Consider the following 23,963-nt stretch of genomic DNA (forward strand, 5'->3'; position numbering starts at 1 on the left):
CCCTCAGTCCCCAAGCCCCCTAAGATGGGCTGCCATCTCCAGCTTCCCTTGAGGCAAGTCTGAGAGGTGGGGGAAACCAGGTGATGGGCTTGTTCCCCACTCTCTGTCTTCCCCTACCCTGACCCCCACAAGGGGCATTTGAATTCTAAATTCATTATGGTGTGCACTGAGTTAAATCCTCCAGCTGTGTCCGCCCCAGACCCCTCCAAAGAGACAGGACAAGCAGGTACAAAGCACAGTGTTTACTAAAGGCACAAAGTGGGGAGCCCGGAGAGAGGTGCTCTTCCAGCAGTGACCCCACGCTCGAACAGGAACCCAGCGCCCCCTCTTCCGGCCACCCCCGCCCTCACACCACCTGGTAGAGAGCTGTTAGCACCAAAGGGGGGTGGGGGTGCCAGGCTGGAGGGCAGACTTGTGGCCATCTGAGTCCCAGAAAGGCAGGCCTGGGCACCCCCTGGGCCGGTCGCTGCCTCGGAGAAGGAACTTCCTGAACCCCCTTGCTCTCACATGTCCTTCACGAGCAGGGGCGGGATCAGATCCAGAAGACAGAACCCTCCCAGGACCTCTTCTTACCCCTAGCACACCTGTCCCCTCCCTTCCCCTCATGATTTCGCCTCCAGGACCTGGGCTGAAGGCCTACTCAGACCCAGCCCCATCAAGAGGGCGATCCCTGGGGAGTACTGAGCCGGGTAGGTACTGAGCCTGCCCCCACAGGCTGCCAAGCAGGCACTAAGTCCAAAAGTCCAAACAGGGGGCCAACAGGAAGAAGTGAGGCAGGGCAGTTGGCTACGTCACACACAGAGCAGCCCAAGGAGTGGGAGGGAGGTGGCCCCGGCCCTCCCAGCCCCCAGGTCTGCCCCTGTTCCCCAGCATGGCGGCCGCCCGAGTCACAGCACATCGCCCTCCTCCATACTGAAGCTGCTCCGGCGGCTACTGGCCTTGGAGGCCTCAGGGGACATGGTGGAGAAGAGAGGGTCAGAGGCCAGTGGTAGCAGTGAGTCGTCCAGGAGCATGAGGTCCAGATCCTTCTTGGACAAGTTGGGGAACGGGGAGCCATGCTCTGGCCCCAGAGGCTCGGGATAGACTGGGGGCCCTTCATCGCCCCCACCCCCAAAGCTCAGGCTATGGCTAAAGTCCAGGTGGTGGAATGGGGACGGCGGCTGAGGTGGCTGGGCTGGCAGGGGCAGCGGGGCCTGGGGGGGCAGAACCGGCAGCGGCTCAGGATCCGGGACCTCGGCCTCCAATAGCAGGGCCTCCCCGGGGCCCTCCTCACTGGGCAGCTCCTGCTTCACCACCTGCTGGGCCAGCTCAGCCATATTCATGCCCGACGGCGAGGTGGTGGGCAGGCCATGGACTCGAGCTTGCATTTCCAGCTCCTGCAAGTGGGGGCGGGCAGAGAGAGCAGAAAAAGAAGGCTGGGGGCAGACACCCATGTGTGCCAGCTACCCTGCCTTCCAGGCACCCCCCTGCAGCCCTTGCCCCTCCCCTTGTGGCACCCAAGACCACAGCATGGCTCATGGGGAAGCAGGCAGAGGACGGCTCTAGAGTCTAGACCAGGGGGTTTTCAAACTACAAGTCACAACTCATTTGTGGGTTGTGAAACCACTGTAGTGAGTCTTGACCAGCTCACTCTCTCTTTCTGTTTTCACTGAAACAGACTTGCCTAGACTAGACCAGAACAGAAAGGATCAGAAGGCACTGCATCTATTAAGAATGAGGGCTCTTTCGTGAAACTTTGATTTTTCCCTTGGAGTATGGCCATGCGGGCTGGATGGTAATGCCAGCTGTATTAGCTCCTATGAGAGACAGAGAAGTTTACAAGCTGCCATCCGTGTGCCCTCTGTATAGATGGCCAGCCTCGGATCCAGAGAAGACAGAGACCCTGAGCACAGCCAAGATCAGAACCCTCAGCTCCGGATGGCAGCCAAACAGTTCTAGCTCCCTACCTCCCCACTCGGTAGGTCTGCCTTTTCCCATCCCTTTTGAGGTCTGGTGTAGGCGTGGACTTGTACTGATCAAGGAACTGTGAACAGAAGCAGCAAGTGTCACCTTAAAAGGCGCACGAGGCTTTAAGAGCCGGCTATAGATGTGCCCGTCCACTGGCCTGGGTCCCAGAAGGAAGGGCTCACAGAACAGAACCTCTAGCTGGTCCTTATTGCTCCAAGTCGCTGGGGATGTATTGTTAGCAAACCATTGCGTCCGTCCTCCCTCTTCACGGGCATCCTTCCCATTCCCCCAGTTTCAGAAGTGTAAACACTGCCCCGAAGGTCAAGAGCCAGGCCAACGTCGGGAGTCAGAGCCACCCACGAAGTCCCAATGCAGGGGCCAGACCTGGATGCGGAGCAAGAGCTGCTTGTTGGTCATCTCCAGGCGCCGAGAGTGGTTCTCGAGCTCCCGGGACTTCTGCAGGTCCTTCTGCATCCGCCGGATGTAGTCGACAGAGGCCTTGAGGATGGTGCCCTTGTTCCAGCGCACGTCCCTGCGGGCCGGGCAGAAGTGGAGGCGCGGGCTCAGACTAGTGCCCGAGCATTCACCATGCGCTCCAGGGGTGAAAGTAAAACCCTGCTTGGGTTCCAGAAGCCTCTGCTGCCTGTCCCAGTGTTGCCCACAAACCCCAGATGCAACCAACCCTGATCTGTGGAGGCCCTTCTCCATCTGCACGAACAGACCCTCTCAGCTGACTTGGTCGCCACAACCCACCTCACGAATCTCATGCAAGCCAACAATTCAGAGCAGCCTCCCTCCCTAGGCCTTCCATTCCTGCTGCCAAAACCCACACCTGACCTCCACTCTCACTCCTCCCAGCCCTGGGACCCCTCTGTGCCAGCCCAAGTCCAAAGGTTCCCCGCATAACTCCTCCTCGAGGAAGCCCCCCTCCCTCTGACCCCAGCCTAATTGTTCCGATTGGGGCAAAGGACGGAATCTTCTTTCCCTCATGGATCATAAGCTCTGAGGAGCCACCACCATCACCTCCCACCCCCTGCAACCAGCAATCCCCCAGGTGCAGAAAATACGCATCAGCTGCTGATGCCCCGCCCCCAGCCCCCACACCCCCCACACCAGAAACTGCTCACAGGTCGTTGGCCTTGGGGATCAGCATTCCCAGCTCCTTGATCCGGTCATTGATGTTGAACCTCCGCCTCCGTTCAACTAAAGGTAACAAATCCCGAGGGACCAGTTAGGAGGAGGAGGACCCCCACCAGGGCGAAGGGCCCAGCCCAGGGAGGGTGCCTTGGCCCTTCTGGGAAGGAATGAGTGACCCACAGAAGCGACTGCTATGGGAATGAGGGTCCCGGGCACAGGCCAGAACCACCAAGGGGCTCTTCAAGGCCGAATCTCCAGGTCAGTTGTTAGCACAGCAAAGCAGCCAGTATCCCCACCCCACTACAGGGCTGAGCGTTCCCAGGCTCCACGCCCTAAAGGAAACAATCTGATATGATAAACCCATTCATTCTGAAGTCCTGGGGATTTCATGAATATCGCTTCCCCCAGGGGGCCCCTCTCCTATCCCCTCCTAAAAACAGCCAGTGGGAATTAAGCAGTGAGGGACCCATTCAGTCTCACCAACAGAGGATTTAAGGTCTCTGGTAGGGAAGCCTTTCTAAGAGCAGCTTTTGTTTTGTTGTTGTTGTTGTTGTTGTTGTTTTAAGTAAACTCTACCCTCAACCTGAGACTCAGGTCAGAGAGGCTTTTTAGGCAGCCCTAGCGAGGAGAGCAAGGAAGAGGGAGGCGGGGAGAAGGCGCAGGCCCGGGACTCACTTAGGTTGTGATTGTCTTTCTTCTGCCGCTCCTTGGCCAGGGCCCGGCTCTCGGCATCTGGTCGTCGGGGGAGAAAGAGAGAGGAGCTGGGAGGGAGGAGATGAGGGAGGAATGGGGAGCTGGAGCACTGGGAGATAGGGAGGTGGTACCTGTAAGCTCTCGCTTCTGGGTCAGGTCGGCAGGGCAGGAGCTGCTGGTGACTCCCACCAGGGAGGCAGTGACCTGGGGGTCACCACTGTACACGTTCAGGCGGCTGCTAGACAGGGGCAACTGTGGGGTGAGGTGGGGAGAGGGATGCGGTGAGCAGCCCCCTCTCCAGGGGGACCCCTGCCCGGGGCCCATCATCCCACGGACACCCAGGGGCAGCCGTACAGGGTCCCCCACGCCCCACTTCGAGCCTGAAAGTCCCCACAGCCAGCTCGAGGATGTCAGAATCCACCCTGGGCCTCGGCGCCCAACAATTCATGGAAAAGTCCGTAGGGGTGGAGGCTGAGGAAGGTGTGGCTCCTGCCCTCCAGGAGCAGCCAGCCTGTAGAGCGATCAGACCGGGTCACAGCCCTGAGGGGTGACAGATGAGGGGATTAAGTCCCAGGCACTAGGAAGCCCAGAGGAGAAGCACCTAATCGATTTTGGAGTTTCTGAAAGATTTCTGGAGGGTGTGGAATGTGAATTGGGTCCGGAGCGGAGAAGTGAGGAGGAGCACGACAGGCAAGGGTGGGGAGGGCTGAGCAAAGACGCAGGGCTGGACAGAGCTGGCGGTCGCCCCCAGATGCTCAAGCTGCAGGAGCGGACAGTGTGATGTGGGCAACGCGGGGGACGCCGCCAGTTCCAGATGGGACTTGCAAAGACGCTGGCATTTTGTAATGGGCAGCCAGTGTGGGGTGGAGCAGGGGCCTGGCAGGGACAGACTAGAGCTCTAGAATGATCACCCAGCTCCTGCCACAGGAACCCCACAGAGCAAATCACGAGCCCAGAAGCCTAGGTGGGACACCAGCACCCCACCAGATACACGGAAACCAGAGAGGGGACTAGACACTGCATCCTCTGGCCCTCTCCCTCCTCCAAGCCTTCAGTGCTCAGTGGGAAGCAGGTTTCAGACCCAGGTCCTAGGTACTGTTGCAGGGCAGCAGGGATCCGGGACTGACTCTCTGACTTCCTACTGCAAGATCTAGGGGCTTCCCCTCAGGGGCATGAGCTGGGGCCAGAGTCAGGGTCACAGGGTTCAGGCCCGAGAGGCAGGGACACCCACAATTCTACCTGCTCAGTGCGAGTATCTGTCACCCCGTGCAGAACTAGCCCCCACTCCTTGCCTTATCTAACTTTCCCACAAGGCTGCGCATAGACGGCATCATTCCCGTTTTGCTGCTGAGAAAACTGGGGTTCAGAATAATTAAGGGACTTGCCAGGATCACAACCAAAGCCAGAAGCTCAGCCTCTTGATTCTAAGGCGGGCTTCTTCCCCTTTGCTACCTCACCTCTGCCTGGGAGGCCGAGAGCCTTCACACTGCCAGGAGGCTGCTGGAGGGAGGGGACAAAGCCAGCACCCTATCACTTGTCGCATGGGGTGAGGGCCATAGGCTTGTCCCCACTGCGCCCTATGCTTTGTAGAAGAGGGAAGCCCCAGATCCCAAAGGAATTCATCAGCTCAAGGCCACACTGCTCCCCTCCAGCAGTGCTTTCCCTGCCTTCCCGCTGCTGAGGCCCAGCACCACTACCTCCTGCCCCTTCCCCAACACCCCCCCCCACTCAGAGAGCTTTCCCCAACTGCCCAGCCAGAACTTCCCACTGAAGCCCCATCATGCATGCATGCTAGGCAACTCTCTCTGGAGTCATAATTTTGCTGGGCCGTGGGCTCTGGTCACACTATTTGACAGAGGTGACTTTCATCTCTGTGGCAAGATGGCTCTGCCCAGGTGAGGACCCTGTAGAGCCACCATAGAACCTCTGCCTCCTCCCTCTGACATACCCACCCCACCCTGGCCAGCAGTACCGTGTTGGGCATCTGAGTTTCAGGGTTGATGAAGCCCAGGACATCATCCAGACACATAATATTGTCAATGACATCAAACTGAAAGAGAGAAAGTCCATCTGAGGAGAGCCCACTAGCAGAAAGGGACAGGGAAGGGGCACTGGGACAGCCACTGACCTGAATGGACCTTGGAGCCCACCTCCCCTAACCTGCTAATCTCGGGGGAAAAGGAAAAACGACCAGAGAGGGGATGAGCTGTCCCACAAGCCCAAAGCCAGGGCACTTCCCAAGGAGCAGGTGGCCCAAAGAGACTGCTTCATATACCTTCTGTCTGGACATGACTTTGCAGGTGTGTTGGGCTTTCCTCTATGAGTTTCCTGTTTCTCCCTAGCAAAGCTTTCAAAAGAAGGGAAGAGGCTTCTCTTATGAGACTAGGGTTCACTGGCAGGGCTGTGTCTCCCCTCAGACTGAGGGTCCCTGAGGGCAGGGCTGTGTCTCCCCCCTTAGACTGGGAGGGACTCTAACAGCAGCACCTCGCCTCTGCCATTAGACTAGGAGTCCCAGGAGCACAGTGGTCGGCACGAGCTCTGCTCACCGCAGCCACTGGCCAACCCCTCACTCACCTCCCTCTCGGGGTTGGAGCCGATGTGCAGCATGGCCATGGGGCTGTTGGGAGCACTGTTGCCAGCTGAGGAAGACATCACATGCCCAGCCCGCACCCCTGGGGAGGCCGCCGGCAGGGGCTTTGGAGAGCCCTGGGCCGGGCTGATGTGGGCGGCAAACTTGTTCCCGTAGGTCTCGGACAGGTACTCCCGCACCTTCTGGTCCCGGGACTGCTGCAGGTGGTAGGAGGTGGGGTTCTCCAGGTAGGACTGCACCTGGGAGGGAGGTGGAGAAGGCAAGTGTTCTAGGGATCCAGGAACCGGGCTGGGAGGGGTCCACGCCCTACCTTAGGACAGGCCCTACCTTCAGGACCTCCCCTGGCACAGGTGGCGGAGACTGGAAGTGGACGGGGGTGCTGATGGCTGGAGTGGGCGGCCCGCCCAGCGCCTGCTGCTGCTGCTGCTGCTGCTGCATGTAATGCATGACGGCCTGCTGCTGCATGCGCTCCCGCTGCTCCTCCTGCTGCGCCTGCTCCCGCATGAGCTGCATACGCAGCCCGATGCGCGACGCCATGGCGGCCACCAGCACGGGCTCCCTGTGGGTGGGGGGCGGGGTCAGGGTCTGTGAGATGCAGGCCCCCTGGGTCTCGGGGAGAGGGCCGGGACCAGAGGACGGCACCTGTTGTACAGGAGCAGGCGCCGAGGCCCAGAAGGGAGAAGGGGTTCCTTCAAGGTCACCAAGCAGGAGGGTGACAGAGCTGAGACTTGACCCCAAGTTTCCCACTTCCTGGGCCAGATATGGAGACCCTCTGTTCTCCGTTCATTGCAGCTGGTTGGCCCCAAAACGTAGGAGTCAGTCTTGAGTCCTCTCTTTCCCTCATGCCACATGGTGATCCTGGCAGATCTGACTTCAAATACGTCCCCTCTGCTACCACCTCCCGACCAGACCACTGACATGGGCCCAGCCTGTAGCATGCCTTATCTGGCTTCCTGAAGGAGTCTCCTCACGTTCAGATTCCCTCTTTTCTTGCCCTACAACATTCTACTCGTAACTCAGTAATCAGAGAGATCCTGTTAAACCTTTGTTTAAGTCAGATCCTGTCCCTCCCTCAGCCCAGAACTCTCAATGGCTCCCGCTTCACTTGGAGTAAAAGCCACAGTCCTTCCCACAAAAGGCCCTCTGTGATCCATCCCCACCTCATGATCCTTTCTGACCCCATATGCCCCTGCTTTCTCCCTCGTTCCACCAGCTCTGGCCACCTCGCCAGCCTCCTTATAATCCCCCAAACACAGTAGGCACGCTCCTACCTTAGGGCCTTTGCACTTGCTCTTCCTGCAGTCTGGGATGCCCCTCCCCCAGACATCACTCATTCCTTCACCCCTTCAAAGGCACAAATGTCCTGTTCTTACAGAGACTTTTCCTGACTAACCTATTCAAAACTGCAAAATTCCCACCTGCCCTCCAACACTCCCTATGCCCGTTCCTTTCTTTGTGTTTCTCCAGCACACTTATCACCATCTTAACCATTATGCATCTTTACTTAGTTATTTCATTCACTGTCTATCTCTTTCTCCCTAGGAATGCAAACTCCCCTGAGGGGAAGCACTTTGTCTGTCTTCTTCCCTGCTGTGCCTTCAGCCTTTAGCCCAGGGCCTGGGACAAGGCAGATGTTCTGCAAATGTGCGCAGGGAATGACTACTATTTATGAATCAGGCACTGGTGATACAGCCCCAAACTAACTAGAGTCCCTGAGCTCATGGAGTCAAAAGTCCAGGGAATGAGAAAAGCCACCCGGGATGCCTGGGTGGCTCAGTGGGTTAAGCCGCTGCCTTCAGCTCAGGTCATGATTCCAGTGTCCTCGGATCGAATCCCACATTGGTCTCCTTACTCCACGGGGAGCCTGCTTCTCCCTCTGCCTCTGTCTGCCTGTGCTCTCTCTCTCTCACTCTAACAAACAAATAAATAAATTTTTTAAAAAAGAAAAGCAAGCCCACAGGCATCACGATCCTGGGCAGAGAGGGTCACTGCAGGGTACCTGGGCCTGCAAGGGTCCGGGGAGGGCTCCCCAGACCCAGGATGTCAGCCCTGATCATGGATGGGTCTTGGAGGGCCCCCAGGCCTAGTCTGGAAAGGGGGAGGAAAAGACAGACAGAGCCCAGCTGCAGGCCCTAACTCACAGAGGGACCCTAGCCCATGGCTTCTCTTGGAGGCTTTGTCTCCCTAGGCACAAAATGAAATGGCTGAACTAGGTGATTTCTAAAGTCCCTCCCAGCTAAGAGACTCCCTGAGACTCCCCCAGGGGTTCCCCAACTCCATAAAGGTTCCAGCATTATCAAACAGGGCAGACCTGGGCTGAAATCCTGGCTCTGCCCTATCTGGGCTGTGTGACCTTGGGCGAGTCACTTCACCTCTCTGAGCTTCAGCTTCCTCCTCTGCCAACAATTTCTACGTCAGACATTTGGTGAGCCTGTGAAGTGGAAAGATGGTGTCTTGCACAGAGCCTGGCACTTGGCAGGCTGACGGCGGAAGTAAAGGATAAACACAAGACCGAGAGGGTCAGCTCTAGGACAGACCAGAGCCCAGAGCTGTGCCCGAGGGATCTGAAGAATGAGAGCCAGACCTCTGTTGGGTAGCAAAGGAAAGCAGTATCGCCTCATGCCAGACATCAGACTAAGTCACTAAGTACCTTGTAGAAGGTACTGGCAAATATTCACTGAAAACCACCAACTAGGTCACGGAGATAATAATAATTTGCATCTATTTGCGCATTTACTCTGTGCCCGGCGCTGTTCCAGGCACTTGAACCTCAAACACCCCCACGAGGTAGTTTTGGTTATTCTCCTTTTACAGATAAGGAGAAACAGAGGCACAGGGAAGTTAAGTATCTGGGGACAGAGACAGAGCTGGGACCCAGTCCAGTGTGGCTCCCCAGCCCATCGTGGGGGGGGGGGCGCGGATGGGGCATGGGGGCCTGCTGACCACTGTGTCTCCACACAGAGCTGGGAAGGAGCTTGTCCTGGGTTGCATGTCTGGTTAGCTCAGGGCCACAAATGGAGCCTAGGCCACCAGACCCCAACCTAGGGCTCCCTCTACTACTATAGCTGCTTCCTTGCAAAGCGGGTCCTCACACCTTCTGCCTCGCCTTGGAGCTTTGCACTTTCTTTCCTCCCTTCTTTTTTCCCCCCAGGCCAGAAATTAGTGAATCAGCTCCAAGGGTCTCTCTGCCCAGCTCCCAACAGGACAGTCCCCAGGGAGAAAAGATCAGACAGCCACCCCTTCCCCCTTCTCTGTCCTGCAGCCGGGACCCAGCTGCAGTCTCCACCCCTTTTCTGGGCTCCTACAGAGGATAGCCTGTCTTCACCACGATCCCCCCACCCCTGCAGCCCTGCAGACCTCACAGGCTCTGACCCCAGCCCAGCCCCCCGCCCTGCCTCAGCACGCCCCACACTCCTGCATGCTCACAAATGCGGCGCCAGGCAGCCTGCCCCTCCGGGAACAATCTGACTTCAGTTGGTCCCTGCTGGGGGGAGTGGCACCAGGCCTGGCAGTGCCAGCCGGCACGGGGACGACCGGGGGAGAACGAGCCCCTTGTTTCTCTGACCAAGGGCTGGGTGCCCGTCCCAGGCTGAGCTAGAGCTGGCTGCCGCGGGAGAACCTGGGCTCCATCCCGCTGGGCCTCTCGCTGGCTGTGCCAGCCTCAGTCTGCTCAGTCTGCTGGGTTGGAAGATGCCAGCGGGAATCCTGGCCTGACCAGCCCCACCCAGGGCTGTGCGAGCCTCCTGGGAGAGGCTATCAGAGAATCGTGACCGGCCAGGTGTCCGTGCCTTAAGAGGTGTTGGGAGCCTCAGCCTGTCTACTGTCTTCTGACAGAGGGCAGCCCAGGGGCACAGCAGAGTCAGTCTTCCCCACCCCACCACCCCGCCCCCACTATCACCGCTGTCACCCCAGTCACAGAGCTGATTCCTCACTCCACAGCCCAGCCTCCTCCCCTGGCCCTGTCTGGGTCACTCTGAGCCTGGCCTGGGGGGAGGGATGAGCACAGGGTTAAGGGAGGGCCTTACGGGGATCTGAGGACAGATGCAGTGACCCAGGAGAGCCGCTGGGCGCGCTAACCATTCCCTGCCCAGCCCTCAAGCACTCCTGCTCCCTCTCAACGCCTGAGGGACCATTGCCAGCCTCCCTGGGGGCCCATCTGTCAGGAAGAACCAGGATGAGGGACACAGGAGAACCAAAAGGATCCCCTAGTCCTCCCCCTCATCTGACCTCCAGACCCACCAGGTCTGGTAAGGGCTCCCCAGTCATGCACTCAGTAACAGCGGAAGCCTGGAGTGCCTACTATCTGCAGACACCAGCGCTAGGAGTTTCCCTGCCCCCCCCCACCAGGTAACACCACCTCCCGGAGGGGACCAGGGGGTCTAACACCCCAGAGAAGCCCAGCGTCTCTCCAGTCCTCTAGCAAAGGTAGCGGGGACTGAAGTTTCAGCCTAGACCATGAGAGCGGCCCCTTTCTGCGCCCCCAGAATCCACCAGCCATCCCCGCCTCCCTCACCCCACGGTTCACTCAGAACCTCCCACCTGATCGCCCCTGCCCCAAGCTGCAACTGGGTTCCCGATCCAACAGATGCAGCTGAAGCCCTCCCCCACTGCCATCCCCTGCTGCCTCCATACTGGCCGGGGACTCTGGGAAAGCAACTCTCGTGCCTTGGTTTTTTTCTCTTTGGTCAAATGCGACCAACAAGGGCACCTGCCCCTTGGGCTGTCAAGGAGACGTGGTGGGTGTGCGGCACTCCCTAGCATGTCCTCAGGTATCCCATAACGGACAGATATGCCTCCAAAGCTATGCACGTCTCTGGTTGAGGCCAGGCCAGTTTCAGCCCCTGTGGGGTTCGCCCTCATCAACCCTGTACACGTCAGTATGAACCCGTTGGGAAGCTTTCCTAAGGGAAAGGGGAGACAGGGCAAAGGGAAAGACAGAGAGAAATCACTGGTCTCCAGGAGGGATGGGCACAGAGGGGGAGACTCCCAGAACAGAAAAGCCTCAGCTAGAAGGATCTCAGAGACTGAGGACTGAGTGGAAAATGAAAACTATAGAATAAAATGTATAGCCTGAGCCCATTTAGACAAGAAACAGGGAAACATGTAGAACAGGCTAGGAGCATCAGAAGGGTTGCCCTGGGGCAGGGCTGGTCTCTATGTTTTCACATACTAACTCATCCATTCTTCACAACACCATGAGGTGACTACTATTATTGCCCCCAGTTTTGGGGGGGCAGGGAACTCAGGCACAGAGAGGTGAAATAACTTGTCCAAGGCTGCACAGCGGATGAGTAGCAGAATGCACACTTAAACCAGGCTGCCCGGCTCACAGGCCTCACTCTTGAGCTTCTTTCCCGGGCTCCCCCAGGACCCGCAGCTGCACAGAGTGGGTATCAGTGGGCTGGGGAGTGGTAAACAGTGTTCTTGGAGTTTCTCATTCATTCTTACCTTTTTTTTTTAAGATTTATTTATTTGAGAGAGAGAGAGCAGGCGAGCACACATGGCAGGAAGCGACAGAGGGAGAAGGAGAGAAAGAATCCCAAGCCGACTCCCTACCGAACACACTGAGCCCAAGGCAGGGCTCCATCTCACAACCCTGAGATTAAGACCTGAGCCCAAACCAAGAGTCGGATACTTGACTGCGCCACCCAGGCACCTCGTAGGATTCTTTTCATACAAGGGGAAAAGAAAAGGGCAGTTTCCGGGTTTGTGAGGGCCCCACCTGCTTCTGGTCATATCCAAAGCTGGGGTTCCCTCAGTTTTACCCAGAGTCTGGCCCAAGTCCTGCCCTCCTCAGTGTGATGGTTGTTAAGCCAGCCGAGGACCCTGGGTGCAGACACTGAGTGACCACCAGAGGGTCAGAAGTCACATGCCATTTGAAGCTGAAGGGCCACGACCCAGGTCAAACTCCATTTCCACTACAGCCCCAGACATGAGCCCTCAGAGGGAGCGTGGTCACTCAGTGCCCCTCAAATTGCCCCAAGGGGAGCCAGGAGCCCTCAATTAATTGTGGGGCCTGAACTTCTCTGGGATTTTTCTGCCTCCCAGATGATCTTTTAAAACTTGGAACAGGAAGGAATGCCTGGGTGGCTCAGTCAGTTAAGCTGCTGACTCTTGATTTCCGCTCAGGTCTCGAGGTGGTGAAATCCAGTCCTGCATTGGGCTCCACGCTCAGCATGGAGCTTGCTTGATCTTCTCTCTCCCTCTCCTTCTGTCCCTCTCTGACTCTCGTGAACGCACATGCACGCTCTTTCTCTTCCCCAAAATAAGTAAGTAAAATCTTAAAAAGTAAATAAAAAGAAACCTTGGCTTAGGAAGCAGAAAATATGTACCCCATTCCTAAGTGGATGCCCAACAGGAAAGCATCCATGGGCTCACCAGAGGACACATGCACCAGAAGGTTCACAGCAGCCCTGCGGATAGCGCCCAAGCCAGAAACACCAGACATCCATCACCAGGGAAATGGATAAGGTACACACACACACACACGCACACACGCACACACACACACACACACTGGACTGCTACTCCACAATGAGAGTAAGCCCACTATTGCTACTACACACAACACGGAGGCCTCTCACAGACAACACTAAACAATGCACAAAACACACTGAGCACCACCAACATTTGTGCCGTTCAAACAGGCAAAACGAACGAATCTTCTGTGAGAAGTCAGGATCCCTTGGGGGGACCTTGGGGGGCAGTGCCTGAGAGGTAGCCCAGGGCAGCCGGCCGCGGGGACACTGGGAATGTCCTGTGATGTGATGGACGGTTGGCGATGCAGGAAGTCAAGTTTATGAAAATGCAAGCAGCGACTCACAATGTGTACACTTTTCGGCATGTGTGTTTATAATGTCATTAAAATTTACATACGAATGAGGCCCGACCTTAAATAATTTAAAAGAAGAATGGAACAAATGGCCCTCAGCTCTGCCCAAGTGTGGCTCCGTGGACTTTAAAATGCCTTCATGGGCACCAGGCGACCTCAACACCGCGGACAAGTGTGGGTGCCGCCTCTTTGGAAAAGCAAGAGGGCAATACGGTTCAAAGTCTTGGAGAGCAGCCACCAGCCTGACAAGGTGATCCCACACAGCAGAAAAGGCTTTTCTGCATCAAGATGCCCATCATATTATATAGAGAAAAATGAAAAATACTCTCAATGTCCCGCAGTAGGATGGTTAAATAAATCATGTGGTAGTCCTCCGGATGGAATGTTATGTTTCCAGTTAGTAACCGGGCGGTGGATACATCAAGTATAAAAAGGCAAAATCATACAGAAGATCTGATCATCACCGTGGACAACTATATGCAGGAAACGCTTTGAGGAGGAAATATACGAAAATATCAGATTTCTTTTGATGATGCAATCAGGAGTGTGTGTTTTTAACTTTTACTTTCTGGAATGTAACTCTTTTTCTATCATGAACATGTACATGTTTCTAATCAGAAAATAATATTTTATAATAAGAGTTAACACCAACGGTGCACTTACTACGTGCGAGATGGGCTTAAAGTACCTTATTGGACTATCCTACTTCCTTCCAATACTGTTCGCTCCTTTACCAGCAAGGAGAAAGGCACAGAGAGGTGGTCACTTGCCAAAGGTCACAAAGCTAATGCATGGTGAGGCTAGCCCCTGGGGTTCAGAGTTAGGCCCCTCTGCTTGCATTTGGGGCAAGAGTGGCCACATGTTGTTTTAGGGATTGCCACTGAAGACGCTCCCTACCAGCAAAGGGCTTCAGTCACCCATCTCTTTCAGCCAGCCCAGGGGGCCAGCGGGTGCCTGGGACGATGGAATGGTCTAGAATCCCCAAACGCAAGCAGAAAAGACTCTGCCCTTCCTCAAAGGGCAGAGATAATTTCCTGAATTCCCAGAAAAACACATGTCTCGTGGCTGAAACAACAAAGGGTACAAGCCCAGCCGCCGGGATGCCTGTTTAAACCATTTACTGCGTTCCGTGCCTCTGTGGTCGGAAGAAGTTTCCCTCTGATCCAGGCCCTTACATACTACCAGTTGTGCGGGGAGCCTGCCCAGTGGCCTTGGAGGGGAAATCAAACCGACTGCTAAAGGAAGGCCTCCCGGACAGGTCCTGAGGCTCCCGGAGGCCGGGGAAGGACCCCTTAACCCCCGGCATGACCTTCCAGCCTTGGGAAGGGAAGAGAGGGGAAGATTCCAGGACCTGGTTTGTTTTGTCTTCTCTGAGCTCCCCTCTGGCAGAGGCAGTGGCAAAGGAAGGCCTGATGAACTAAGAAACAGAACAAAAATGTGCACATACTCCCCATGCCTTGGGCCACGGCCATTTGAAATGACTGAGGTGGTCACTGAGGTACCCACAGGGCCTGGGGGTCATCCACTGGCCCAGGCCCAAAGATAGCTGGTGAGGGGTGGAGGGGGGAGGGTAGATAAGATTCCCAGGAGCCTGCCCTACCCGATGCTATGAGAACCTGGCCTCAGAATGCTCGGGTTTGAGTCCCAGCCTCAGGCCTGACTCAATGTCTCAGCCTAGCCTCAGTGTTAAAATCAGTCAAGTGGGGGCACCTGGGTGGCTCAGTGGGTTAAGCCTCTGCCTTCGGCTCAGGTCATGATCTCAGGGTCCTGGGATCAAGCCCCGCATTGGGCTCTCTGCTCAGCAGGGAGCCTGCTTCCCCTCTCTCTGTCTGCCTCTCTGCCTGCTTGTGATCTCTGTCTGTCAAATAAATAAATAAAATCTTAAAAAAAAAAAAAAAATCAGTCAAGTGGGGCTTAGCAGCTAGGACCACCTCTCCCAGAACAGGTGTTGGGATGCTGGGTACGGGAGTCTCTGCAAGGGTAGAAATGTGGGCATGGGAGAGATGTCACCACTTACTGTCCCTTTGTCCATGCCCACCTAGGGCATCCCTGGATCAATCAGTCTCCTCTTCCTGTTGCTCTTAAGTTTCTTTTGAGAAAGGGTCCCATAAACACACACACACAAACCCCATATCAAGACCCCAGGCTGGGGCAGGGCCTAGCAGTCCCCCGCTGCAACTCATCTCTCCTTATAGAACAGGGCAGGAAGGCCTCGGGCCAGCTTTTCCTGTTACTGGGCACCCTCTCTGTTTCTTCTCCAAAAGCCTGGCGTTCTTATAAGATTTTCACTTTCAGAGCTTGGGTATCACCTAATTCACTGCAGTGCAATGGGAGAGGCAGGTGGGTAATAACAAGCCTACCTCCGGGTTCTAAAAAGACCAGGAGTAGGCAGGGTACTCAGCATGGTGCCTGGTACTCTGGAAACACTTCTTAATTCCAGTGGTTTGTTACCTGGTGCAGCGGTTCCCTAGAAGTCAAGCAAGGCAACCTCCGGCTGCCTCCAAGATTGAAAGAGAGCAAATGGAAATCAGCTCTTGGTAAGTGTGCAGTCTTTGAATAGAACATATTTGGTACTAGAAGCAAGAATGGGGTCAGTAGCACATACTTTTAACACTTTTGTTTTATTTTTATATTTTTTATTTAATTTAATTTAATTTTTTAATTTTTAATTTCAATAAGGCCTTTTCCCCTTGAACCAAGATATAATTCACCCCAGCAAAATGCACAGATTTCAAATGCACAGCTCTGTGCACTCTTCCAGGTGTGCACCCCTGTGTAATCACCCCCCAGATCCAAATGGAGGACGTTTTCATCACCGGGGTAAAGTTCCCTCCAGGACCCTCCCCTGGAGGGCATGTCCCATCTCACCTCCCTCCCCTGGCTCAGTGTCACCCAACCTTGGACAGACAGAAAGGCTATGAAGTGGGATGTGGGCCTCTGTCTCTCTCCTGCAACATAATCACTTGGCCAAATGGGACCACTCTTGGCCCAGGCTGAACAATCCCCTGTTTGTGATGAATAAAGACTGGGGAACAAACAGTGAATTCTAAGAGGAAGTGAAAGCTCCAGAAGAGTGGTCTGCACAGAGCACATAAGTGGCAGCCCAGTGAGACTCAAACCCAGGATGCAGCCCACTCAGCACTCAGAGCACCTGCCTCTAGGGGACCCACCCCAGGAGGCCGGGGGCAGGGAGGGCGCTGCAGGGCTGGTAAGGGGAGTGTGAGGGGGGCCAGGGGCTTGTTTTTCAATCTCTAAATGCAGACAGGAGGTGGGGAGGAGGGAAAGGAAGGGGAGGGGAGGCAGAGGGCAGCCACAGCAGCTCCTGGCCTGCTCAGTGGCTTCCAGTGCCCACAGCTCAGGCCCATCAGCCTCACGTCCCAGCTCACATCCCACAGGAAAGGGTGGGAGCTGGCGCCTCCTGGCTGGCCCGCCCGCTGGCCCCGGGGCAAGGCACGGCAATTGTGTGCCACAGGGAGAGGCTTCAAAGGCAATAATCCCAGACCAGAGAGGCGCCCGTCCAGTCCCATAGGGACCAGCCTGGACCCTGGCATGAGGCCTGCCCCAGGAAGACTGCCACTGGGCTTTGGGGGACAGGGGGACATGTAGCCGAGGGAAGCACAGAGAGAAGAAACTAGAAACCTTTCTTCTTTCTTCCTAGTCTACCCTTGTGATATGCACAGACACAGACCAGCCACACAGGCAGACCATCTGCCTGCCTATCTGTCTCTCACACATACCTTGCCATACCCCTCACCCTGCCCCTCAGTGGCAGCAGCCTCTCCCGACCTCTCTCCCTTGCTCCCTTGTCCCCACCATCTGGACACCTGGTCCCCTTGAGCACCCTGCCTGCGGCTATATTGCCTGGTTCTCCAGTGGTTTCCTGGCCACCTACCTGTCTCCCCAGTTACAAGGAAGCTTCCAGAGAAATCAGCTTTCTTCTGAACCTCCATCCCATCCCACCCATCAGAATTCCCAGAACGAGACACGGGGTCCCAGAATGTTGCTTGTCCAATGACCCAGCACAGGCTCAGTTATCCCCTGTCCTCTCACTCAGCAAACACTTCTGAGTCCTTATTCTGGACTAGCTAAGCATGGCCCTCTATCAGATCATCCGTCCCCCACAAACACTTCACAGAACAAATAGCACCTCTGGCAGGAGAGAATGGAGACTCAGGTTAAGTGACTTGTCCAAGGTCACACTGCAAGAACACGGTGAAGGGGGCATGCAAGCCCAGGAGATACGCAATCACCACCGGCTCCTGCCCCAATGAAGAGGCCAGGGGACGAGAGGGAAGACCCCTGTCAACGTCCCCCAAAACTTCCAGGCCTGTCCCACCCCCTGTCACCCTCGGTGAATCCAGGTGCCCAGAGAGGCCTGCATATCTTCCCTGAGGCCCCCAAATGCAGGGCAGACTCCACCTGCCAGCCGAAAACTCTCTTCTGCTTAACAGCCAAGACTGATCCGTTCCCGGGGCTCAGGAGACGGGAGATGTTCATGTCACAGAGGCCGCTCCCATGAGCTGTGAGAGGGTCTTGGAGGGAGGGAGAGATTAAGTTGAGCTGACTAGAGAGAAACGTGATTACACAGCCGGAGGTCTGGCCTGCACTGCAGCAGGGATGGGGGGAGGGGCTCCCCAGATACAAAAGGGGCCTGAAGTGCAGGGAAGGGACTTGAGATTGGGACTCCAAGTGTCCCCAGCCCCCACTGGCCTCCCCCTGCCATCCCAGCCAGCCGGCCCCCCTCTCTCTGCTGAGGGCAGATTGGCTGAGCTTTTGCAGATGCCAGATTGGCCTGTACGGCCCCCCTGACAACCCTCCCTGAGGAAAATGAGACCTGACAGTCCGGACCCTTGGGAATGAGTCTGTTCCAAAAGGGCTCCCTCGGCTCGGCACAAGAAACCTGGATGCTTCCCAAGAACCCGGTGTTATTAGAAGACCTGCACTAGGCTATCCATGGCGCAGCTGTGACCGCAGGCAGGTCCTGTCCCTCTCTGGGCCTTGGAACCTGGCTGATAACATGAGAGGGCAGGACAGCATCCCTGGCAGGCCCCCTCCTGCTCTGTCCGGGCACGCTGAGCCTCCGGACGGCTCAGATGCGGCCAAGGCCACGTGCCCGTGGAGCCAGCCTGCAAGGCAGGAACGGCTCCACACCATCACTCCCACTGCTGCCCAGCATGTGGGAACACCAGGGCTGTGGCAGCCTTGGGGACCCAGCCTGGGCTTTTCTTGCTCCTCAGGGGACGGCAACCCCAGCTGCACGCACACACCCTAGTGCTTCAGCCCCATGCTCGGGCCAGAAAGACTCGGGGCCTCTGGGCAGCACAGAGGAGCAGGCAGCCAGCATGCCAGAGTGCCTTCTGGCTTCCACCTGACGTCTCACTCCCAGCCCGGCCCCGGCACCTGAGCCTCCCTGCCCCAACCCTCCCTGCCCTAGGCCCAGGACCATGGCGTCCCTGACCTGGCTCCTGCCCCGGCTCCTGGGGGGCTCTCCGTCCTTGCTGCCCCAGCCCCACACCGGCCTCTCTATCCCCGCCATGGCTTGGCTCATACCCTGCCAATGAACTACTGACAATCGCACTGCGAGTCCAGAGGGCGCCCTCTGGTCTCCCAGGTACAGACCCTCAGGCGTTCCTGATGACCCGTACTGAGCGCGTACTCCGCACCAGGCCCAGTTCTGAATTGGTATTCATCACCGATTTCATCCTCAAAGCAAGCCCACCTACCTGTGAGGAAGCAGTAACATACCCCCATTTCAGAGAGGGAATAACTGAGGCGCAGAAGAGAGAGACACTTTGCCTGAGATCACACGGCTGGTAGGCACGGGACCCGAGCGCACAGTCAGGAGTCCACATACCCACCCACCTCCAGCGCAGGCTCGCAGGCCCAGGGAGCAGGGCAGTGGGGTAGGTGCCTGTGTGGGGAGTCTGTCTGGAAAGGGGCCTGAAGAGGCAGGTGATGGCAAGCCCATTCGTGGAGGGGCCCCGGTGTAGCAGGGGGGACAGGATGCCAGCCGTACTTAGCTTTCTTCCTTCCAGAATTACTCCCCCTTCGGTCCTTGCTTCCCCTCAGCCTCCTAGGGCTGCCCCCCCATACAGCTTCCTCACTGCTGTGAGCCGTCCCCTCACCCACCCACCTCGGCTGCCACAGTCTGAGCTCTCTGGAAGACATCTGGGCTTTAGTGGAATGCTTATATGTTCTGGACATGGACAGACCAGAGTTCAAGTCTGACTTTGCCACTTACCAGCCGTGTGACCCGTGACAGGAACTTAGTCTCTCAGAGCCTCAGTTTCCCCATCTGTAAAACAGGATGGTGATAATGCCACCTCCCTCAGAGCAGGGGAAGGGATGGAGGAGCTGAAGCCTGGGACGCTCCTGGCGTCCACCTAGGGGGTGGCCGGTATTAGCTCTCCGGCTGGGTGAGCAGCGTCAGTCCGGCGGGAAGTCTAGATGGTTCAGGGCCTTTTAAGTCCTTACCACTCAAAGCAGGATCCCTAGGCCTCACATGCCCTGGGAGCCAGTTGGAAATGCAAGCTCTCAGGGCTACCCGGACTACAGAGTCAGAACCTGCATCTTAACAGAGCATTCTTTTTTTTTTTTTTTTTTTTTTTAAAGATTTTATTTATTTGACAGAGAGAAATCACAAGTAGGCAGAGAGGCAGGCAGAGAGAGAGAGGGGAGAAAGCAGGTTCCCTGCGGAGCAGAGAGCCTGACGCGGGGCTCGATCCCAGAACCCTGGGATCATGACCTGAGCCGAAGGCAGAGGCTTTAACCCACTGAGCCACCCAAGCGCCCCTTAACAGCATTCTGTGTTACTTGTGGGTGCATTAAAGTCACTTGTAGCCGCCTGGGGGCTTGGTCACCTGGTTCCCAGCATGAAAGTGGGTGAGGGGTGGAAGAAGACAGTGGGAGGTACAGGTGCCTGGTGGGGAGAAACACCTGAGGGGACAGCAGGGCTCTTCCCCGAACAAACAGCCCTGACTCTCAGGTGCAGAGACAGAGGCAGAGGCAGGAACATGGGGGCACTCAGCTTGCCCTGGGCCGGAGCAGGACGGTCAGGGGCTATGGGGAAGAAGCCTGGAAACTCATCCAGTTACCAGTTACCCGTTACCGGTTACCAATTACCAGTGGAAAGGCAAGCCGGACAGGCTGCGTGAAACACGCCCACTCACACACCCACCTACAGCATCTCCTACACACACATAGCCTTGTACACACACACACGCTTACCCTCACATTCACATGGCCCCGGGAGGACAGCGTGCACTTGCACGCGGGTGTTCCGTGGTCCACAGGGATGGGGCATGCAGAAGCCCCCGCAGCAGGCCCAGGAGACCACTCTTTCCTCCTTACTGCTTTACCCTTGCTTGCACCTGCCTAAGCCTCAAATCCATCTGAGCCATGAGAAACCCAAGTAGTGCTCACCTGAGGTCGACAGGGACCCACATTCTCATTGGTCACTGGCACCATGCCTGCGGACCACCCCCATGCCTGAAACCTCCCACCCCAGGTGGCTGGGGGAGTAGATAGCAGGGTGAGGCTCTGATCTCAGGGTCCCCCCGGAGGCAGCAACACACAGAGGAGGCCATGCCCATCTCCCAGGCACATGGACACACACAGAACGAGAGCTGAGCCCACCCCCTCTCTGACCACATTGCTTCCCGAGGCACAGGACAGGTGGGGACACGACAGCTCCCAACTCCACACCTCCATGTCTGGTTCAGAAACACACATCTACTGACCTCTTTCACCACCACAGACTGAACTGCCAGAGGCCCCCAGGCTCATGCGGGCTCCAAAGAAACCCTAAAATGTGGGGCCAGAACCTCAAGCAGGCCTAGGATGCCCAAGAAAGAACCATAGATTAGGGGGTCAGTGGGGACTGCTGCAGAGTATGTGGTGTCAAGGGTTCTGGAAAGGCCCTTGGCCCCAAAATATCTGCCCTCTGGGTCTGGAAATCCCTCCCAACCCTCTAAGAGCCGCTGCTGGGAGAAGTGGCCCAATGAAGCCCTTGTAGCTCCCAGCTCTAGAGAGGCTGACAGTTGGCTGAAGGGCGGTGAAAGATGGGCGGGGAGGGCACAGGGAGCTAGCGGCGCCTCGCCAAAAAGCAGACCATCATCTCACCCGGGTGCCCTGCCTGCAGGCTCTGAGCTCCCACCGGGAGGGGGCACTCTGTCCCCCAACACTGGGAGGCTGGCTCCCTAGAAGCCAGCACCTCTGGGCCAGGGAAGGGGTCTGGCAAGGGGAAGGACAGGCAGCGCCCCTGCCCACATTTGCTAGAGGAAATCTAGTCCCAACCCCACTGTCCCCTTGAGGAAGGCAAAGCGCTTGTGGCCAGGAGGGGGTGGGGACCCTGAGAGATGAGAGGTGGGGGACAGGAGGGGAATTAACCAGGTTCCAAAATAGCACAGTTGGTTCTGCCTCGCTTCACCCTGTGCAATGTCTGGCAGCTTCTGCTTTCGGTCTGACTCACGCCTAGTGGGGGCGGGACAGGGCAGCCGGCAGCTCGGACGGAGGCTGCAGGACAGCGGAGGGCTGTCCTCTGCTCACTACACACCGGCCCTCCTCCCCCACCACCCCCATCACCCCGCTGGCTTTCTGGGGACATCAAGAGCAGCACAAAATCAGGGGCTTCTTTGCCTGGGTCCTGTCCAGCCCTTGCCCACCCCAGGGCCTCCCCCATACTGGCCACTGCCCCAGACCCCAAACTCAGCTTCATTTCTGTCCTGCCAGGTACACTCAGGTGGGCACCTTGACCCCTTCTCCATCTGGGAGGACAGAGAAGAACTGGCCTGACAGCCAACCTCTTCCCACCCACCCACCCCCACCCCCGCAGAAGCAGCGGCCCCCACATCACAGCCCATCTACAGAGCAAGGGAGTGGCCTGCACCCACCCCATCCCTGCCACACGAAGAGCTCGGACAGAACAGCAACCTTCTTCTCCAAAGTCACTCAGCAGTTGGCCCACCTTTGCTTTCTGTCCTCAAACACAAGAAGCACCGTTCCCTTAACTGGGCAGAGAGAGGAACCAAGGGCCCTAGATTTTGTGCATGCTGGGCTGGGGGAGGAGCCCGTCACTCTGCTCTCTCCCTTGCGTGATCTCCTACCCACCATGCCCAGCCACCTCCCCAGGTTCCCCCAACCAACAATCCCCACAGAGGTGAGACGTGGGCAGCCACCTGTACCTGCCTTATACCTCCTCCCCAGACCAAAGCCGCTTCAGAGCCACCAACAGAAAGCTTCATCACATAGTCCACCTCTTGGTCCCACGTAAACCATGTCTGTCCCCCTGCCAGCCCTCCTAGCAGCATGCCAGCCCCAAGAGAACAGCCACCCTTCTGTCCAAGTGGGACAGGTGCATAGTAGATGGGGGAGACGGAATGTCAGAGGTCACGAGGTTGGCCCACACGGGCAAACAGACTCCTGCCGCCACACACCCTGACACAACCAGAGGGGAAAGGCCATGGGCAGTGGCTGGAGGGAGAAGCCAAAGAGACGAGGACCTGGCCGGCCTGCCCGTGGCCGGATGCACCCGTCATCAGGCCCAGCACCTGCCCCGTGCCCCGCCCTAGCTGACCTCCCCCCATTCCCACACCTAAGGCCTTACCTACACACCACTTCCCACTCTTAACTCTTCCCATGCCCTGAGCCCCATAAGGCTTGAGACCACAGTGTGACACTGCGGGGTGGGAGGAGAAGTCAGCAGGGAGGAGGCCGCTCTCCAGGAAGCAGGCACCGGGGCGAGCCTTCAGCAGGGACACAGAAGGATGCCCTTGAATAAAGCACCCCCCCATTGCCCCGCAAATTGCATCCTGTTCCTCATAGGGACCCAGAGGGAGGGCACTAGAAGACAACCACGTGGCAGCCATGGGGCTTGTGGCCCCAGGAGGGGAAGAGGCAGGGGCATTGAGAGAAAGGAAAAGGAAGTCAGCAAAACCGCTACAATCACAGTTCAGGATGCTGGGGCTGGGAGGGGACTGAAGGTGGCTCCGGGCTGTTCGCCACCTGGCACCTTGGTCCAGCCCCTAGAGAAGTCCACTTGCCTCCCAGGGGGCCTGGAAATGGCTGCCAGCGTCTGACACTTAGGAAGGACCCCATGTGCGCTGGGTCCCTTTCCTCTGCTGTGAGCGCCTGGAGGGATCCTAACAGCTTCCTCTTTTTATCCATGGCCCTGGGCACACAGTAGGAGCTCCTTAAGTATCTGTTGAACACAATGAATGAGGTGCTGGTGACTGGCTCCAGGGGAAGGGTCTGCCCAGGGCAGCTGGAAGGGGCAGCTTCATGGGCACCGAGAGAAGGGAGCTGTGGAAACAGGGCTTGGCAAGACACATTTTCCAAGGGACAGACGGGACTCCTGGGCCCAGGTTCTGTGAGTGCAGCTGAGGCTGTGAGGGCCCAGCCATACCCCCCACAACCTGCCAGCTGCCAGCACCTGCCTCTGTGTTCGAGCCAGGAACCAGCAGGGCCAGCATCCTGCCTTCCCCAGCAGCCCTTAGCCAGGGGCCCAGGGTAGTGAGAGAATAAACACCCGGTTCCCTGACCCCACCCCATCCCCGGGTCACTCTAAAACAGGGGTCCCCAGTGAGCCTGAGCCTCAGGTGCCCTGCTCCCAAACACACATTGTCCTGGCTTCCCTTCCTTCCCTGTCTTACTTATCCTGTCCCACGGCAGGTCACCTCCTAGATAAAGTACCAGGATTCCCATCCCAGGGATGGGACTGTCCGAGGCAGTCAGTACCTGAAACAGAGCAGATAACTCCAGAGCTTA

At 57.1% G+C, this 23,963-nt stretch overlaps 1 protein-coding gene across 3 annotated transcripts in view; it reads right to left on the reverse strand.

Annotated features, from left to right (window-relative positions):
* Positions 1-227: 227 nt before the first annotated feature.
* Positions 228-23,963, reverse strand: part of TFEB (transcription factor EB) — a 53,074-nt gene continuing 29,338 nt past the window's right edge. The window contains exons 1-9 of one of the 3 annotated variants that reach the window (XM_044250709.1): positions 7,639-7,648; positions 6,695-6,926; positions 6,352-6,606; positions 5,750-5,827; positions 3,909-4,029; positions 3,760-3,816; positions 3,075-3,150; positions 2,332-2,479; positions 228-1,376 (exon numbers count right to left, since the gene is read on the reverse strand). In XM_044250709.1, coding sequence (XP_044106644.1) covers positions 888-1,376; positions 2,332-2,479; positions 3,075-3,150; positions 3,760-3,816; positions 3,909-4,029; positions 5,750-5,827; positions 6,352-6,606; positions 6,695-6,904 — 1,434 coding nt within the window. In that variant the 5' untranslated portion in view covers positions 6,905-6,926; positions 7,639-7,648 and the 3' untranslated portion in view covers positions 228-887. Of the gene's footprint in view, positions 1,377-2,331; positions 2,480-3,074; positions 3,151-3,759; positions 3,817-3,908; positions 4,030-5,749; positions 5,828-6,351; positions 6,607-6,694; positions 6,927-7,009; positions 7,452-7,638; positions 7,649-23,963 lie in introns of those variants that run through there. The other 2 variants (XM_044250708.1, XM_044250710.1) reach the window with 2 other exon arrangements.

This window comes from Neovison vison, chromosome 1 (assembly GCF_020171115.1).
Source record: "Neovison vison isolate M4711 chromosome 1, ASM_NN_V1, whole genome shotgun sequence".
Lineage (NCBI taxonomy): Eukaryota > Metazoa > Chordata > Mammalia > Carnivora > Mustelidae > Neogale > Neogale vison.